Genomic DNA, 20,436 nt, shown 5'->3' with positions numbered 1-20,436 from the left:
CAAAGACACTAGAGAAAAACAGAGGAGAATGTCTTTATGATTTTGGAGTCAGGAAAGCTTTTCTAAGCCTAACACAAACTCAGAAGGTATATGAAAGAAGATTGAAATTTGACTGTATATTTTTAAAAATCTGTGTGGCAGAAATACCGTAAACAAAAAATACAAATAACACCTGGTAAAAATGTATTTGTAACACATCCTACAAAGAACTAAATCTTGTAATATATAAAGAGCTTTTGTGTATTGATAAAATCAAGCCCCATTGAAAAATGACCAAAGCATACAAATAAAACATAGAAATGGAAATACAAATGGCTTTAAACACATGAAACCATATTCATAAGGAGAGAAATCGGAAATTACACTTTTTTTTTGGTCTTTTTTTTTCCTTTTTGTGGAGAATGGTGGGTCTCGCTATATTGCCCCGGCAGGTCTTGAACTCAAGCTATCCCCCTGCCTCTGCCTCCCTAAATGCTGGGATTACAGGTGTGAGTCGCCACGCCCCTCAAGAAAGGCATATTAAAATAATGAGATGTTATATCTCACCTATCAGATTGGCAAAGACCAACATATTGTGTTCGTGAGGGTGTGGAGAAACAAGCAGGCTCACAGATTGTTGGTGAGACTGTAAATTGGTACAACCTCTATGGAAACCAACTTGGCAACAGCTAGCAAACTTTTAAAACTAGCCAGGTTTGGTGGCTCATGACTGCAATCTCAACACTTTGGGAGGCCAAGGCAGGTAGACTCTTGAGCTCAGGAGTTTGAGACCAGCCTGGGCAACAGGGTGAAACCCTGTCTCTACTAAAAATACAAAAATTAGCTGGGCATGTTGGCGCATGACTGTAGTCCCACTTACTTGGGAGGCTGAGGCAGGAGAATTGCCTGAACCAGGGAGGCAGAAGTTGCAGTGAGCCAAGATCACACCACTGCACTCCAGGTTGAGCAACAGAGCCAGAATCTGTCTCAAATAATAATAATAATAATAATTCATTTAAAAAAGCAACTTAAAGACAATGACACCTAGAATATAAGCACATTAAAGAGTATATTATGAGAAATAAATAGTGCATTTTACATAGAGTGGGTTTTGAAAAATAAAAGTTATGTTTGGCCATGCATATACTGGAGGAGAAGGATTCCATTATCTGGTTTTCTTCATTTCTTTCCTTTGGTTGTTTGTTTTTGTTATTGTTGTTTTTGAGACAGGGTGTTGCTCTGTCATCCAGGCTGGAGTGCAGTGGTGCAATCTCGATTGGCTCACTGCAGCCTCAACTTCCCAGGCTCAAGGCTGATCCTCCCACTTCAGCCTCCCAAGCAGCTGGGACTACAGGTGCGTGCCATCATGCCTGGCGAATTTATTTTTTACTATTTTATTTTATTTTATTTGAGACGGCGTTTCACTCTTTTTGCCCAGACTGGTGTGCAATGGCTTGGCTCACTGCAACCTCCACCTTCTGGGTTCAAGTGATTCTCCTGCCTCAGCCTCCTGAGTAGCTGAGTTTACAGGCGTGTGCCACCACGCCTGGCTAATTTTGTATTTTTGGTAGAGATGGGGTTTCTCTATGTTGCCCAGGTTGGTCTCAAATTCATGGGATCAAACGATCCGCCTGCCTGGGCCTCTCAAAGTCCCGAGATTAGAGGCATGAGCCACTGTGCCTGGCCCCTTTCTTCTAATAGTGCCTCTCAACCATACACCTCCCACCTCATTTATATTTGGTTAGACAAAGTGACTCCCTCGGCTCAACCAGAGATTAATCCTGGAGCTCCAACACCTACTTAAAACTACTGGCTTGATAGTCTAACAACATTGTAGATTACCTAGAGAGAAGCAGATATCTTATTTAAACGGATTTCTTGACTATTTACATGATAAGATTTAATTTCCTTGAAATGCCATTTTGAAAACTGGGATTGGCATCCCTTCCAGGTTCTCTAATTAGTTGCTTTTAGATTACTTGGCAAGTAAAGGACTATGTTGTCATGAACCCCACCTGCAGTATATCCCCAACAGGAATCTCCGTCTTGGGTTTCTTTTTGTAAAGTCTGCATTTGACCCCTTTACACTCTTTTCCGTGTTCACTAAACGTGCTCAGGGTTGGAAAAGCTCTTTCAGTAGAGACGGCATATTTCTGGCGGCATTCGGGGGCAGGTACAGGAGTTGCAGGCATCCATCGTATGCGGTCCAGCATCTGCATGTTCTCTTGTTTGCTCCCAGTGGGCAGAGAACCCGGCATTGTAGGTACCTTATTAGAACTGTCAGCAGGTAATAGTACATAAATAATGAAATAACATGTTAATGCAATTCATTACAGGTCCGTTGGAATTTATTGTTCAGGTTATTCCTTTCACTGCTCTGAGAAACATCAGGTATACTAGACTCACCTGAAGCAGGTAGTAAGAGTATAATTTGTCAGACAGGCAATATGGTCTAGTGGATCCAGAATTTGAATATTATTTCTGGCTCTGCTACTGCCTTCCTTTATGACTAGGAGGGAAATGTCTCTGGGTGTTGCTAGTTTTGGTGTCTGTGGATTGATAAGCAGATCGCAAGCATGGATGTTATAATAGGTTATTTAATGGGAAGTTAAACAAAGCAAAGCTAATGAGTGGAGCGGGTTACTTGGTTATTTCTTTGTAGGTGCTATTTGGTGCTTTAAGAGGACATATAGTATTGGATAAGTAAAGGAGTTTCAGAAAGTGCATCATAACAACATCACTGAGAGCTCAGAACGTGCTACATGGTTCTGGGGGCCGTCCGTGTATTACCTCATTTAATCCCTGCAGCACACCCGGAGGTCATTGCATGATATTGATGCAATTTTACAGATGAAGAAACTGAAGCACATATACTTAAATAATTTGTCCAAGATCACAAAGCTAGTAAGCAGCAGAACTGGGGTTTGAACTCAGGTTATTTAAACTCAGAGCCTCTGTTCCTATTCCCCAGTATTTGACTCCCCTTCGCTCTCACCTGGTGATAGAAATGATGATGACCAGCCGGGCACAATGGCTCACACCTGTAATCCCAGCACCTTGGGAGACTGAGGCAGGTAGATCGCTTGAGCTCAGGAGTTTCAGACCAGCCTGGGCAACATAACAAAACCCCATCTCTACAAAAAATGCAAAAATTAGCTGGCTGTGGTAGCATGCCCCTGTCCTCTCAGTTACTTGGCAGGCTGAGGTGGGGGAGTGGCTTGAGCCCAGTAGGCAGAGATTGCAGTGAGCTGAGATCATGCCACTGCACTCAAGCTTGGGCAACAAAGCAACACTCCAGGCCGGGCGCGGTGGCTCACGCTTGTAATCCCAGCACTTTGGGAGGCCGAGGCGGGCGGATCACGAGGTCAGGAGATCGAGACCACGGTGAAACCCCGTCTCTACTAAAAATACAAAAAATTAGCCGGGCGTGGTGGTGGGCGCCTGTAGTCCCAGCTACTCGGAGAGGCTGAGGCAGGAGAATGGCGTGAACCCGGGAGGCGGAGATTGCAGTGAGCCGAGATTGCGCCACTGCACTCCAGCCTGGGCGACAGAGCAAGGCTCCGTCTCAAAAAAAAAAAAAAAAAAAACAAAGCAACACTCCATTTCCAAAAAAAAAAAAAGGAAAAAGTATGAGATTTAACTTAAAAATAATTTTCCTTCATCTGATTAGAGAGTATAATCAGGATGAGCTTTAGTGCGTTGTTTTTTGTAGAGACGGGGGGGGGGGGCGGTCTCACCATGTTGCCCAGGCTGGTCTTGAACTCCTGGGCTCAAGCGATCCTCCCACCTCAGCCTCCCAAAGTGCTGGGATTACAGGTGAGAGACACTGCACCTGGACTATCTTTCTGTTATTGCTGTGGTAGGGAGCACACCAAAATGGTGCCTGTTATCCTCATCCTTCCTACGCATCTTTCCCAGCTGCTGTGATTAGTACCTTAACTCCAGCCTAGGCAGGTGCAGTGCATCAGCGGCTCTCTTCTCCAGCTTCTTTTACCTCAGCCCAAGCCACTCTATAGAAATGGGCTCCACCCACATCATCTGACCTGTAGGTCTCCACTCTCGCTTCCCAGCTCTCAGACGGTTCTTGGAGCACTGGCAAAGTCAAGTGAAAATGAGACGGTGAGTTTTCCCCAACGAAATAATTAAATTTTGGCTGATGCTGGCCTTTAGTCATCGAAGGCCAAGAAAGCACCGCCCTAACCAGAGAAAAGCAATATCAGATGTAGGCTGTTCTGTTGTCCCTCAACCTCAAAATGCTTGCGGCAAAAGGGACAAACCTCCAATCAGTCTATATTAGAGGTTCAAAAGAGTTCATTGAAAACTTGAAACAAATCTGAAAAGAAAAACACTCTACAAATAGGGAAAAAGATGGGTAGCTGAGAGTGATAAAGTGAGATTCCCCAGATACGTTGCTGTCACCACAGGCAAATCTCAAATTGTTTTCAATGGAGCTTTTGGAGATTTAAATTAGCCCTGTCATTTTCAGGCTTGGTCGTTCGGAGTGTGTGTTAGTGAAACGCGGTGATGTGGTTTTATAGACCGTAAGAACCTTGGAGGCACCTGAATTCTTGAAGCTAGAGGTTTATTGTAGGTCTCCTGTTCTCTGAGAAGAAAACCAGACTTCATATAACAAGAAGTGAGACAGAAGAACAGTTTTCAGAAGCATGTGTCACTCTGCTATTTTAGGAATTGTTCCAATAAGAGATGTTTATAGTAAGCTTGGTGTGACCCAGCCGAGAAGCTTAATATAACAAGGTTAACTGAATGGTGGGAGGAAAGTTTCTAGTCTATACCAGCTTGCATTTATTAATAATCAGAAAGGTTGCGGATGACAGACTTGCTGAGCGTTTACTAAATCTGGTACTTGTGGTTTGCAAATCATGTTGATTAACAGCTCCTATCATCTATCCTAGAAATGGCAGGAAGAAGTGTTATTATTTTATCACATAAAATAGTAGTCACAAAGAGAATGAAAACAGTTTAATTTGGCAGATATAAAATTCACTGGTTAAGCAGAAAACCATGCTCTGCCCTCCCACTGAGCTCACTAAAGATGGGTTTCCTGGGAACGTCTCGGTGAACAGATGTTTCTTCTTAGGTTCTGATGAAGAGTTTAGTGGCATCTAATCATTAGTGAAGGGTTGTTTTGGCAAAAGGAATCTCTTGTCTATCTACACACATACTTAAATTTTCTTTTACATATATTAAGGATTTTGCATTAATTACCAATAGGATCTCACGTAGATGAGTCATGAATGATTGACTGGCTTTCATAATCAAGTTTTGAATGATTTTAAAAATCAGCCTGCCTGATCTAAGGTTTGGAAGTTCAATGTTCAATAAATAACTTTAGTAAAGGGAGGAAAACATTTTAAAAGAAAAAAACAGGAAAGATAATTCATTGTTAACATAATCTGTTTGGAGTTAGAATTTGATTCAGAAAGCTTTCTAGAGAGCCTTTTGAATCACCTCAAAATCTGCCAGCTTTTTCAAGGATGCTGCTTTTGTACCTCTGTATACATTATATGCCTTTCTTTGCTATAAAATGCAACTTTCTTAGTGATTGAAGAATATAGACCTTGATAAACACAAATTATGTCATGTTGTTTACATATACATTCCTAAAGAATAAAAAATATTGTCTACATTGTACATACATGGTAGATTAACTCACTGAAGTCAGAACAAATGTAGATTTCTATAAGTCCCAACGAGTATGGATGTCTTAGAGGTTGATGTTGAAGTCTGCAGTTACACCAGTGGTGAAAATCAAATATATAATGAATAACTTTAGGTAAGAATCAAATCAGACTTGTTTTACAGATGTTGCCATGTGTTAGAGGATTTTACTTGTTGCTTTATAGTTTTGGATCAGGCAGATGGTTGAAAAGTGTTGATCCAAGAGCTTTGACTGTATAGAACAAGACAATTGAGGCAATAATAATAATAATGGGACTCAGAATCTGTAAGCCAGAGCAATGAAGCATAGTTCAATCAATAGGAGGAATAAAAAAGATTAGCAACATAAGCAGTATCGATAATCTCTAACATCATTTTGCATTACGTTTAGCTCACATGAATCCAACTGGAAATTCCTCTAACAGATTTATAGTTCCACTTCTTAATTTTCTGTTTATAACCCTAGAAATAGCAAACAATATGTATAACATTCTGTGCAGTGCATATAATAGCCACATAATAGATGCTCCTAAATTTTTCCCTAGCCTCACTCCCAAGCTGGGATAATTTCCTGTTATAGGTTCTCATGGCTCCTGATTATGTAATTATTTATTTGACATTTTCCAGGTTGTCAGATTTAGCTAAAAAAAAAAAAAAAAAAAAAGACACCCAGTGAAATTTGAATTTCAAATAAACAACAAATAATTTTCCAGTATAACTATGTCCTGTGCCACATTTGGGGGCATACTTACACTAAAAAATTAGTCATTGTTTATCTGATATTAAAATTTTATTGGGCTTCCTAAATTTAACCTAGTAGCTCTAGTGGCTTACTTGTTCATAGCTGTATCTTCCACAGACTATGAGTTTTAGGATACTGTTTTCCTCATCATTGTATCCCCAGTATTTGCACAGGGCTTAGCACTTAGCAGGAATTCAATAAATATTGGTTGGCTGCCTAAAGGGATGGATATTAAAACTAATGTATTAGGTACATTGGCTCACACCAGTAATTCCAGCACTTTGGGAGGCTGGGGTGGGTGGATTACTTTAGTTCAGGAGTTTGTGACCAGCCTGGGCAACATGGGGGAAACCCCGTCTCTACCAAAAATACAAAAGGTTAGCTGGGCATGGTGGCACGTGTCTGTGATCCTAGCTATTCAGGAAGCTGAGGTGGGAGGATCACTTGAGCCTGGGAGGTGGAGGTTCCAGTGAGCCGAGATTGTGCCACTGCACTCCAACCTGGGTGACAGAGGGGGCACCATCTGGAAAAAAAAAAAAAAAAGATGTTAATTAAAAGTATACAAACTGAGCCAGGTGTGGTAATCCCAGCTACTTGGGAGGCTGAGGCAGGAGGATCACTTGAACCTAAGAGTTTGCGGCTGTGCTGCGCTATGATCACACCTGTGAATAGCCACGGCACTACAGCCTGGATAACAGAGACCCAGTCTCTGCAAAATTAAAAATAATTAAAAAAAAAACATGGAAAATGCAACTGAGGTTCATAGAACGTGAAAGCAAAAGCAGCAGTTCTTGCCATTGGGATATCTACAAGTGTACCATCTTTAGGTAGTAAATAATCAACTAAGATCACTAAGGGGGAAATTCCTTTTAAAAGAGATAGACTCCAAGCAGCTGGTTCTCCTAGTACAATTCACTTTCAGTTCTTAATTTTCACTTAATGCCTTTTCAAAGGCAGTTACTGTACAAAGCAAATTGGGCTTGTATTTTTAAGTGTTCTGGCAGATTGCAGCTAATCCTTTCTACCAGGATCTAAAATTAAAAAAGAGGTTAAGAGGTTTAGACAGAAGAGACAGATATTTCCAAGCGCATGTGGAGAAGATGACACAAATTTTGAAATGTTTATCACCCCATCTTATTTATTAAACTCCCACCTGTGTTCTGCTCTATATTAGAAAAAGCAAAACAAGTTAATCTTATGCAGCTTTGGTAGCTCACGAAGAGCCATTGTTTTCAGTGCACTCTTTATAAGGTTTAGCTTATCAACCACGAAGCAGGGCTCACTTAGGCGAGTCAGGAAAGTTTAGAAGACAGAAGAAAGCCTGGGAAACATGGTGAAACCCTGTCTCTACTAAAAACACACACACACACAAAATGTTAAGCGTGGTGGTGCACGCCTGTGATCCCAGCTACTTGAGAGGCTGAGGTAGGAGGATTGCTTGAGCCTGGGGAGTTGGAGGTTGCAGTGAGCCATGATTGCACCACTGCACTCTAGCCTGGGTAACAGACCAAGACCCTGTCTCAAAAATAAATAAATTAAAACAGATGGTTAAAGGATAAAAAATGCCTTGGAAATGCAAGTAGAAACATGTGCCTTATGCCCTAGGAACATTAATCTAGGTCAGTTACAAATGCCTACAAAGCGAGACTGTTTGTTATGGCTTGAACAGCATACCACATCATCGTTCAGTGACAGGAGTAGACAGGATTTGGGAGCCTAAGGTTCCAAGTTCTGGGGCCTCTTTTAGCCTCATGCCCAAACTGTGCCTAAATTCTCTGGCTCTATAAGGCAGAAACGGTCAACTCATATTAAGAACACTGACAGATACTTAACTACTGTTTTGGTTTGTTTGTTTGTTTGTTTGTTTGTTTTTGAGACAGAGTCTTGCTCTGTCGCCCAGGCTGGAGTACGGTGGCACGATCTTGGCTCACTGCAACCTCTGCCTCCTGGGTTCAAGCAATTCTCCTGCCTCAGCCTCCTGAGTAGCTGGGATTGCAGGCATGCACCAACCATGCCCTGCTAATTTTTGTATTTTCAGTAGAGACAGGGTTTCATCATGTTGGTCAGGCTGGTCTTGAACTCCTGACCTCGTGATCAGCCCACCTCAGCGTCCCAAAGTGCTAGGATTACAGGCGTGAGCCATTGTGCCCGGCCTTAACTACTGTTTTATAAGGCTCTTTGCTCGACATAGGGAAGTCAGATGTGTTCCTGCTAAGTCAGTCAACTGTAGATTTGGAATGCTTTGTGTTCAAGGGTGAAGCCTCTTCTGTCATTCCTGCTGCTGCATTTCTACCTTCCCCTTGGAACAACTGAGCGGCTCTTATTTATTCAAGGTGGGAAGTTCTCCAGAAAAGGTGATCCTGAAAGTAGCTGGGAGCCAACAATCACAGCAGCTGGGGGATAAGTCCATAAGCCCGCTAATTATATACATTATATATAATTGTAGATTATCAGTTGTGCCAACAATAATGTATTGAATATCTAGAAAAAAATCACATCATGGTTTTGAGTACAAGAATTAAAAAGTAGTTTTGAGGAGAAGGCATGTACACACATTGGAAACAATCCAAGAATAGAAGTCAACATTTAATTAAATGACAAAATGTATGTTACAATTATAAATCCTAAGAGAGATCAGAAAGAATGGAGTCCCAGGATGAAAAACTGATTCTAGAAATTCTAGAATTTCAAGAGAGGAATGTATTTTAGACTTCATGTTGAGCATGAAGTCATCATTCTTCTTCTTCTTCTTTTTTTTTTTTTTTTTTTTTTTGGACGGAGCCTTGCTCTGTCCCCCCAGCTAGAGTGCAGTGGCGTGATCTCGGCTCACTGCAACCTCTGTCTCCAGGGTTCGAGCGATTCTCCTGCCTCAGCCTCCCGAGTAGCTGGGATTACAGGCACCCGCCACCATGCCCAGCTAATTTTTGTATTTTTAGTAGAGATGAGGTTTCACCATGTTGGCCAAGCTGGTCTCGAACTCCTGACCTCAGGTGATTCACTCACCTTAGCCTCCCAAAGTGTTGGGATTACAGGCATGAGCCACCACGCCTAGCCAAGAGATCATTCTTGAATAGAGGGAAAGGAGGGTATTGTCAGGAAACAATGTAAAGGTTGAGAGATGGTCATTACCTTAAGTGGTAAAGGATTCTGTTGGTGGAAGCTACACTGGCTAGAACAAGTGGTCATCATATTGAAGATCAAGTAAGATTCAGAGGATTTTGAGTATTTTCTTCTTCCCAGTAATTCTAGATACCCCTTCCAATTATAGTGCTTTTAAAATTTCTGTATTATTGTTCATTCTCTATTAGGGGATTTAAAAAAAGATTCATGGAAATTTCTGTTAATATCCTAAAAAATCATAGTTTTTGAAATCAGTAATTCCATAACTATTCAACTATTTTTTGTAACTATTCAAACTATTTTAACCTTTTGCCTAGAGTATTTAAAAAACATCTTATCTAATCTAATCTAATCTATCCATCCATCCCTCTGTTGCCCAGGCTGGAGTACCTGTGGTGACAATTTCATGGCTCACTGCAGACTGGACCTCCCATACTCAAGTGACCCTCCCACCCCCACCTCCTGAGTAGCTGGAACTACAGGCATGCACCACCACACCCAGCCTAGATTACTTTAAATCTTACTAGTTTAGGTAAAATTTTGAATGTATTTCCAAATTTCTGAATTACTATAAGAAGTGAGATTATGCCTTTTTTTTAAAGGTCGTATATCTTGCTATGCAATAAAACTATGCTGGAGTCAGACATACTTTGACTCAAATCTTAGAGATGGGATCATTAGCAAATTACTTGGCCTCTTTGATTCTTAGTTTCCTTATCTATAAAAGGAGGATATTTCCACACAACTGATAGGGTTTATGTGAAATTTAGACATAATACACATAAAACACTTAATATGGGGCATATTTACTTAAGTTCTGAATAGAGGGCAACCAGTACAATACCAACGGTAGGTATTCAAATAAGAGTTGTTAGCATCATTGTCACCTGCCCTATTATAAATAAAAAGCAATATGGTTATCTAGCCTCTGGAGCTGGACTGCCTGGGTTAGAATCTGAGCTGTGGCACTTCTTGGGGTGACTTGGGGTGTGTTGCTTATTCTCTTTCTGCCAGAGAATGGAGAAAGTAGTAACGTTTATCTCAAAGAGTTGTTTTAAGGATGAAGTGAGTCGATGGGTATGAAGAGCTTAGTACTATGCCTGGCACTTGATAAATATTTTATATATGTTAGCTGTTATTTTCCTGAAATTTGGAGGCCAAAGTTAAATGCATGGAAAATTTGCTTAGAGAAATTGAACATCTTGTCATGATCCCGCCAAAGTTGATTTGGGAATAAATTGCCTATTGCTAAATTGTTGTTAGGAAAATGCTGACTTTTAAATATGTATCTACTTTTGCCTATATTTTAGCCACTTCCTCTGTATACTAGGAGGAAAGTCAACAATGGCCTCTCCAAGGAAGGTAACTGAGAAGAGGCATAACCCAGTGGAAAGCATTTGTAGAAAGATCAGAGCCATTCACAAGAGAGAAGCAATTTCAGATCCAATTCAGCAGATTATCAAATACCAATCTAGCAGTTTTGATAGCCCACAGACCAACACCAAGAAAGATTTTGAAGAGGTACTGAGGAAAATGACTGCTGCTTGTGTTCCTACGCCCGACTGTCATTGGTCAAGTTCTGAGGAAGTCGATGCCTTCATTTCATCGCCTCAAATAATATCTCCAAGAACCCCATCCACCGCTCACCTCAGCTCCCCTGAGACTGCTACATACTCTTTTATTCTCACAAATTCTGAAAACGTCTCAAAGCCGAAGTCACAGAGCAACAAGAATTATACATCTTTGATGTCACAGATCAGAAAAGCAGAGTTTTTCTCCAACAAGGATTTTAATAACTATTGTAGTGAAAATAATTTTAGTACCTTAACACTTGACTTTGATTCCACCTTTGTTCAAAGCTTGAAGTATTTTGATCCTCAGGATTCAGTGGTAAAAAAATTATCTCTGAATGAAGATGGTAAATATTCATCTTTTAATGTTTGTCCTTCCAATAGAGCAATAAACATATCTACTTTTAGAATACCTGAACTAAAAAAAAAATCTACATTATTAAAGTTTGGATGGAATCATCCGTCTTTTCCTCTCTGTTTTAACTATGTTTGTTTCCAGAACAAAACAGAACGTCATGATGGGAATACTTAGATATAGGGGAGTATTTCCCTATATCTAAGGGGAAGGCTGTTTATTATGATAGGTTTTCTTTGTTAAACCAAAAAAAGGAAAATTAATCATTATAGCACAGAAAGCATCAGGATTTACAAACTTTTTCTTCTAATAGGATGGAAACAAGAAGCTGATGATGGTAAAGAAGATGCAACATACAGCATCAACAGGGCCTGTGAAGAAGAGGCACTCACAAGTATTTTTAATGCATGTGACGTAAAACAGAAAGGTAAGCTAAAAATTGTCTGTTTAAACGTTTGGTAGGACTCGCCAAGTCATCTGAACTTTCTATTGTGAGAGAAAGGGAAATGGTTTGGGTGTGGGTCTTGCTGTCTGTGTCTACGTATGTGATGGATGCCACCTAATTTGGGAATAAGGTTTGCTCTGTAGGGCTTGATTGATTATTTTGTTATAATTTCCCCGTACCTGTTTTGCATCAGCATATTTTAACAGTGACTTGAATGATTCTTTTTGAGCTTATCAGCTGACTTACCATCTTTATTTATTGAAACTACTTACATGTCATAGGTGGTGCCCCACAGGAAATATGCTTTTCAAATATGTAAAACCATTATACAAGTTTAACTCAAAATTTTTAGTTAATTTTGGGCTTTCACTTCTGTTTTTCTTTAATTTTTATTTTTGAGATGTGTTTTTTAAAAAATTTCCAGACCTAAAACTATAAAAACCATAGGAAATACCATTCTGGACATTGGCCTTGGCAAATAATTTATTAATAAGTTCCCAAAAGCAATTGCAACAAAACAAAAATTGACAAGTGGGACCTAATTAAAGAACTTCTGCACAGCAAAAGAAACTGTTAACAGAGTAAACAAACAATCTACAGAGAGGGAGAAGATAGTCACAAACCATACATGTGACAAAAGTCTAACATCCAGACTCTATAGGAAACTTAATTCAACAAACAAAAAATAACCCCATTAAAAAGTGGGCAAATGACATGAACAGACACTTCTCAAAATAAGACATACATGCAGCCAACAAATATATGAAAAAAATACTCATGATTACTACTTATTAGAGAAATGCAAATCAAAACTGCAATGAGATACCATCTCACACCAGTCAGAATGGATACTATTAAAAAGTCAGAAACCAACAGATGTCGGTGAGGTTATCAAGAAAAGAGAACACTTACACATTGCTGGTGGGAATATAAATTAGTTCAGCCACTGTGGACAGCAGTGTGGAGATTCCTCAAAGAACTTAGAGCTACCACTTGAGCCAGCAATCTGTCCACTGGGTATGTACCCAAAGGAATATAAATCATTCTACCTGAAAGACATATGCACTTATATGTTCATCACAGCACTGTTCACAATAGAAAATGCATGGAGTCAGCCCAAATTCCCATCAACAGAAGACTGGATAAATAAAATGTGGTACCTACACACCATGGAATACTATGCAGCTAAAAAAAGAAACAAGATCATGTCTTTTGCTGCAACATGGATGCAGCTGGAGGCTATTACCCTAAGCAAACTAATGCAGGAACAGAAAACCAAATACTGCATGTTCTCAATTTTAAGTGGGAGTTAGACATTGCATAGACATGGAAACAAAGATGGGAACAATAGATATAGGGACTACTTGAGCAGGGAGGCATGGGTTGAAAAACTACCAATCACGTATTATGCTCAGTACCAGGGTGATGGGAACAGTTGTACACTAAACCTCAGCAACATGCAATTTACTCATGTAGCAAACCTGCACATACATACACCCCCGAACCTAAAAGTTGAGGGAAAAAAAAATTCCACAAGTAATTTTAAGTATATAAATGATTCATGCTCACTGTAATAAAATTAATAATATACTGACAAGCAAAAAGAAGGAAAAAAATTGATAATCCTGTTTCCCTGAGTAATCCTTGTTAGTGATTTGTTGTATATCTTTCCACAATTCTTGTCAATATGGTTTTGTTTTATTTGAATTCATAATTGTTTGTTATAGAACATTTCAAACATATACAGAGGTAGAATTCTATGATGAATCCTTATGTATGTGTCATAACCAATTATGTCTCTTTTCTAGCCCTGCTCATTTTCCTCTCCTCTACTCTGGATTATTTTGAGGCAAATCCCAAAGATCACAGTATTTCATCCACAAATATTTCAGTACATATTTCTAAAAGATAATTGACTAATTTTAAACACGACTACAATGCCATTATCATGACTTTAAAAGTAATATACTTTTCTATTATTATCAAATGTCTTATTAGTAGTCAAAATTTCTCATTTGTGTGATAGATAATCCTTTTTTTCTTAAACAGTTTTATTGTTCAAGCCAATATCCAAGAAAGGTTTGTTCATTGCAGTTTGTTGTCTACCTTATCTCTGTGTTTCACTTTCCATCTGTTTTTTGCATTTTGTTGTCTGTTAAAGAAACCCATCCGTTGATTGATTGAGACAGAGTCTCACTCTTGTCGCCTAGGCTGGAGTACAGTGGTGTGATCTTGGCTTGCTGCAACCTCTGCCACCCGGGTTCAAGTGATTCTCCTGCCTCAGCCTCTCAAGTAGCTGGGATTACAGGCACCCACCACCACACCCAGCTAATTTTTGTATTTTTAGTAGAAACGGGGTTTCACCATGTTGGCCAGGCTAGTCTCGAACTCCTGACCTCAGGTGATCCACTCACCTCGGCTTCCCAAAGTGTTGGGATTACAAGTGTGAGCCACTGCACCCAGCCCGTTCTTTTATTTCATAGTTTACCACAATCTGAAATTTGGTGATTGTGTATCTGTAGGAACACAACCTGTTTCTCTGTCTCCTATATTTAGAAATACGATCAGATAAAAGTTTGAGGGTTTTTATTTTTTATTTTATTTTATGGGGGCAAGAATTCTATTAGGTTGGTACAAATGTGACTGCAGTTTTTAACCATTGAAAGTAATGGCAAAAACCACAACTACTTTTGCATCAACCTAAATACATAGATGGTGTTATGTGTTTTCAACAGAAGGCAACTATTGATGATGAAGGCCTAGACCTATATTTTCATTAGATGTTGCAAATGGTAATATTCTATCATTCCTTCCTCATGCATCACCTGAAATACATCTATAATGATAAACTCTACTCCGCTTTATGAACTATTTTGCTATACTGGTGTCCTGAAGGAGAGAGGCAGGATAAAAGCTTGATTGATTCTCTTTACCTACTAGTTTTAAAAATACTAAATTGGGGCTGGGTGGGGTGGCTCATACCTGTAATCCCAGCACTTTAGGAGGCCGAGGTGGAGGCTCTGCTTGAGCCCAGGAGTTTGAGACCATTCTGGGAAACATGGTGAAACCATGTCTCTACTAAAAATAGAAAAATGTAGGCTGGGTGCAGTGCTTCAAGCCTGTAATTCCAGCACTTTGGGAGGCTGAGGTGGGCAGGTCACTTGAAGCCAGGAATTTGAGACCAGCCTAGCCAACATGGTGAAACCCCATCTCTACTAAAAATATAAAAATTACCCAGGCGTGGTGGCACACACTTGTAATCCCAGCTACTGGGGAGGCTGAGGCACAAGAAACATTTGAACTCAGGAGTTGGAGGCTGCAGTGAGCTGAGATGGTGCCACTGTACTCCAGCCTGGGAGACAGAGCGAAACTCCATCTCAAAATAAAAGAAAAATTAGCTGAGCAACATAATTGCTAAAGATAGTGTAAGATATTTTCTTGGTCATCCTTTTTTTTTAAAAAAATGATATACTAATGTATTCTCTAGTATGTGTGAGAATGTTTTCAAACTTGTTTTATAATCTGCTTTTTCTCATTTAATAATTTGAGTGCCTGTCTGCATCAAAAAACGTTCTTCATATCCTATACCATTTTTGATGTAACATGTTTAACCAATCCATCTCAATTGGATATTAATTTTTTCTGCTTTAAAAATTATAATATGCCAGGCATGGTAGCTAATGCCTGTAATCCCAGCAATTTTGGAGACCAAGGCAGGAAGATCACTTGAGGCCAGGAGTTCAAGACCAGCCTGGACAACCTAGCAAGACCCTGTCTCTACAAAAAATATTTTAAAAATTAGCTAGGCATGGTGGCACATGCCTGTAATCCCAACTACTCGGGAGGCTGAGGTGGGAGGATGCCTTGAGCCAAGGAGGCTGAAGCTGCAGTGAGCTATGATCATGCCACTGCATTCTAGCCTGAGCAACAGAGTGAGACTGTCTCAAAAAATGCCAAAACTGTAATACATATTTTACATATAAAATCACTGTATTGAACACTTGTAGCAAAATATTTGCATGTACTCTTATTTATTTCTTCAGGATGAGTGGGGCTTATCTGTTCCCAGAGAGCTTCTCTGCTTGGACAGGATTTAAGAAATTAGGTTTTCTGAAGGAAATAAGAAAGCCTCACTGAAGGGAAATGGGATGTGTATTAGCCAGGGCTCTCTGGTGGGAAGAGATATTTATATTTGTATCTATCAATTTAATCTAGCTAGCTAAAGAGATTTATTATAAGGAATTGGGTCATGCGATCATGGAGGCGGGCAAGTCCCAAGATCTGCAGGGTGTCGGCAAGCCAGAGCTTCAGTAGATCAAACGGTTTAGTCCCATTCCAAGTCCACAGGCCTAAGAACCAGGAGAGCGGCTGGTGTAGTTCCCATCCAAAAGCCAGCGGGCTTGAGGCAAGGAAGAGCCAACATTTCAATTCAAGTCTAGAAGCAAAAAAAAAAAAAAAAACAACAACAAAAAATTAGTGTCCCAGTTTGAAGGTAGGCAGGCAGGAGAGATTCTCTGTTACCTGGGAGAAGCTCAGCTTGTTTGTTCTATTCAGGCCTTCAACTGGTTGGATGAGGCCCACCTGCATTAGCTGGACAATCTGCTTTACTTGGTCTATAGATTTAAATGTTAATATCATCCAAAAATACCCTCACAGAGAGACCCAAAATAATGTATAACCAAATATGTAAGTACCCTGTGGCTCAGGTTGACACATGAAATTAACCATCACAGGAAGTTCTAGTTTTGGTATGACAGAGGGATTAGAGTTTTAGTGGAGCAAAATATGATAAATGATTATTGCTGGCTTTCCACCTTGCTTTCCAGTTCTTCTACAAATAAAAAAATGCAATTCTCTGCTGGGTACAGTGACTCACACCTGTAATCTCAGCACTTTGGGAGGCCCAGGCAGGTGGATCCCTTAAGTCCAGGAGTTCAAGACCAGCCTGGGCAACATGGCGAAATCCCATCTGTACAAAAAATACAAAAATTAGCTGGGTGTGGTGGCACATGCCTGTAGTCCCAGCTACTAGGGAGGCTGAGGTGGGAGGATTGCTTAAGCCCAAGAGATTGAGGTTGCAGTGAACCGGGAGCATTCCAGCTGAGCAACATAGCAAGACCCTGTCTCAAAAAAAAAAAAAAAAGTTCTCTCTCTAAATAACTGTATTAGTCATTTTATTTCTCTTTCTAATACTGTCACATCTAAATGACATGTTAAGTTTAAATAATGTTAAAGTTATTAATAACTCTGAAGGTATTCAGCCTCCTTTATGAGTATCTCCTCCTCCTAATTAAGAGACTTTTCTTCCTGATGTCATGATCTATCCTTATTTCCTTAAGGGAAGAACCTTCTCTGTGGCATCTGCCCTCTCAAACTTCGACTAAATTTTCCCTCTCCTTTGCAAGTAAGCAGCCCAAGGCAGGCCTTTGATGGGAGTAAACGAAAAGTCTTACGTTTAAAAAAGATTGGTGTGTCAATGACCAACACAGTTGGGATGATTTTATTTTCTGAATTTGATAGTAGGGATGACTGTCTAAAAATGCCCCCTCCACCCTCTAAAAAGTAGGAATTTTCACTTGAGATTGAAATTTTAACTAAAGCAGAGAAAAAACTTCCTTCATTGAACGCTTTTTAAGGAACTGAAAGGAAAAAAAACGTAATGTCATTTTGGTCACCTCCCACAAGAAATTATTGATTACATATATCATCAATATTTAAACCTCACAACTCTGTGTGGTAGGCATCATCGTCCCCATCTCAGATAAAGAAACAGGTTCAGAGAGGTTAAGTAATAGTCCCAAAGCTACACAGCTGGTAATCTTCAGAGCCAAGATTTGACACTAGGCCCATTAGACTTTAGCCCAAAGCCAGTGTTCTTTACAATATACCATGCCAGCTCCACAGGACTGCCAGGGTTATATATCATGTTTCTAGGATCAGGAGACATAGATAGGTACTTCACTTGTTAAAAATACAACTTTCTCTGTCTTTCAGAACTGATCTGCTCTTCTTTTTCCAAAGGCTCAGTAGGAGTGGCCAAAATAATCGATTTCCTGAGACAAACAACTAGCCAAAATTCTGAAGACAGTGGCCTTGAGCAGTTGTGGAACATGCTTGATCCTGAGAAGAGAGACCCACATGTGGACCTGGAAACTTTCCAGGCCATGATGAAAGAATGGATGGCTTACTGTGGAAACAAATGGTAATCAGAGTCCTAGTGGGATGCAGTTTAAGGTTCTATTTTAACAATTGATTATAATTATGCTAATCACTGTTTTCTGGGTTGATGGAAATACTATCATCCAGTGCTTAAGCATGCATTAGAATCACCTGAATGATGTTAAACCTGATTGCTGGGGCCCCACCACCATGATTCGGCAGATCTGGGTTGAAGCCTGATAATTTACATTCTAACAAGTTTCCGATGATATTGATGCTGGGAGTGGGCTGGACATGCTTTGGGAACCACTGCTGTCATTCATTTCTTGTGATTAGTGGGGAGCACACGTGATATTCTCACAGAGAATTGAGCTGACATACGAGTCAGGTGAATTATTGATACTATCAAATCTCCAAATGTATTTAAATTCAATATAGACTCCCTTTAAGGGCAGTGGGGCTAGTCAGTGAATGTAATTTGGAATCCTAGAATATAGGGAGGCTAAGGGGAAAAGAATAGTAGAATAGGAAAAAGAAAAAGGTAAAGGAGGAGAAGGGCATCCCGTGATCTCAGGTGCCCTTGGCAGATGCTGGAGATGTGTGTCTTCTTCCACAGAAAGCAAATTCCTTTTTCTTTTTTTCTGAGATGGAGTTTCACTCTGTTGCCCAGGCTGGAATACAGTGGTGCAATCTTTGCTCACTGCAACCGCTGCCTCCCGGGTTCAAGTAATTCTCCCGCCACACCCTCCAGAGTAGCTGGAATCACAGGTGTGTGCCACCGTGCCTGGCTAATTCTTGTATTTTTAGTAGAGAAGGGGTTTCACCATGTTGTCCAGGCTGGTCTCAAACTCCTGATCTCAGCTGATCTGCCCACCTCGGCCTCCCAAAGTGCTTGGATTATAGGTGTGAGCCACCCACTGCACCTGGCCAAGAAACCTAATTCTGATTTCTCCTATTCAGCTGCCAATCTTCAGCTATCTGCTGATGCATGCTAGGATTTCCTTAAAGAAAATGTTGACTGGGCGTGATGGCTCATACCTGTAATCCCAGCATTTTGGGAGGCTGAGGTGGGTGGAACAGCTGAGGTTGGCAGTTGGAGACCAGCCAGGCCAACATGGTGAAACCCTGTCTCTACTAAAAATACAAAAATTAGCCGGGCATGGTGGTGCACGCCTGTGATGCCAGTCACTTGGGAGGCTGAGGCGGGAGAATTGCTTGAACCCAGGAGGTGGAGGTTGAAGTGAGCCGAGATCGTGCCATAGCACTCTAGCCTGGGCAACAGAGTGAGACTCCGTCTTAAAGAGAAAATGTCAAGCCCAAGGAATGGAAAAACTTACCAGATTTTTGGTAGGATTAGGATGTATAGATAACTTAAGAAAATATGACTGAAATCTTGCATGCCATACACAGGTTATTCATGAAGGCAAGATAAATATATAGAAACAAGTAATGTTAGTGTAATCAAAAACTGTAAATACAGATAATATACCATTTTTACCCATGAGTTTAACAAAGATTTTTAAAAAATGACTCTAGCCCATGTGGTGGGCTGTGAAAAGGGTGGAGAAATAAGCCCTCCCATATATTATTGGTAGTAGTGCAAGTTAGCATAGTTTTTTTAAGAGCAATTTAGGAATGTGTATCAGGCCTTTAAAAATATGCAGTCTTGGCCAGGTGTGGTGGCTCGTGCCTGTAATCCCAGCACTTTGGAAGGCCAAGGTGGGAGGATCACCTGAGGCCAGGAGTTTGAGACCAGTCTGGGCAACTTAGCAAGATCCTGTCTCTACAAAAAAATTTTAAAATTAGCCAGGTGTGGTGGCATGCGCCTATAGTCCAGAGTACTTGGGAGGCTGAAGCAGGAGGATTGCTTGAGCCCAGGAGTTTGAGGCTGCAGTGAGCTGTGACAGAGGCACTACACTTCAGCCTGGGCAAGAGAGCAAGGCCCTGTCTCCAAACCAAAAAGACAAAAGGCAGGCTCTTTGAGAAGTAAGTAACTTTAAGAAAAATAATTAATTGTAAATGCTAACATAGAAGGTAGAAGGTAGTTTATGACATTGACAAATACAAGCAATCTAGATATTTAAAAAGAGACAATTGGACAAATTATAGTGCTTCCATATACTAGAATACTAGTCATTCAAAGTAATAATATTTGATAAGAGAAATTCATATGTAATTACTTCAAATAAATAGGTCATAGATCTGTACATGTAGTATAATCCCATTTTTGGAAGAAATAAAAATATGCATAGGAAAATGTTAGAGTTTATGCCAAAATGATTATTTTTGCATAATGGTTTTAATTTTTTGTTTTCTTTTTCTTTTTTTTGAAACGGAGTCTTGCTCTGTCACCCAGGCTGGAGTGCAGTGGCACAATCTCGGCTCA

At 40.2% G+C, this 20,436-nt stretch overlaps 2 protein-coding genes across 4 annotated transcripts in view; one reads left to right on the top strand and one right to left on the bottom strand.

The window, feature by feature from the left end:
• Nucleotides 1-1,693: 1,693 nt before the first annotated feature.
• LOC129481662 (putative uncharacterized protein C12orf77) lies at nt 1,694-3,875 on the bottom strand. The gene is given in 4 exon segments (XM_063638515.1): nt 1,694-2,083; nt 2,085-2,256; nt 2,386-2,528; nt 3,852-3,875. Coding segments are annotated over 4 exon segments (441 nt in total). The 3' UTR covers nt 1,694-1,981.
• Nucleotides 3,876-4,024: 149 nt separating this feature from the next.
• IRAG2 (inositol 1,4,5-triphosphate receptor associated 2) overlaps nt 4,025-20,436 on the top strand; it is a 118,250-nt gene continuing 101,838 nt past the window's right edge. For 2 of the 3 annotated variants that reach the window (XM_063639597.1, XM_055280346.2), the window contains exons 1-4: nt 4,030-4,098; nt 10,831-11,438; nt 11,760-11,873; nt 17,913-18,093. In XM_063639597.1, coding sequence (XP_063495667.1) covers nt 4,091-4,098; nt 10,831-11,438; nt 11,760-11,873; nt 17,913-18,093 — 911 coding nt within the window. In that variant the 5' untranslated portion in view covers nt 4,030-4,090. Of the gene's footprint in view, nt 4,099-10,830; nt 11,439-11,759; nt 11,874-17,885; nt 18,094-20,436 lie in introns of all 3 variants that reach the window. The other variant, XM_063639596.1, reaches the window with a different exon arrangement.

Source organism: Symphalangus syndactylus, chromosome 5 (assembly GCF_028878055.3).
Source record: "Symphalangus syndactylus isolate Jambi chromosome 5, NHGRI_mSymSyn1-v2.1_pri, whole genome shotgun sequence".
NCBI lineage: Eukaryota > Metazoa > Chordata > Mammalia > Primates > Hylobatidae > Symphalangus > Symphalangus syndactylus.
The sequence above is the reverse complement of the archived record's forward strand: the minus strand, read 5'-3'. Positions and strand labels throughout refer to the sequence as shown.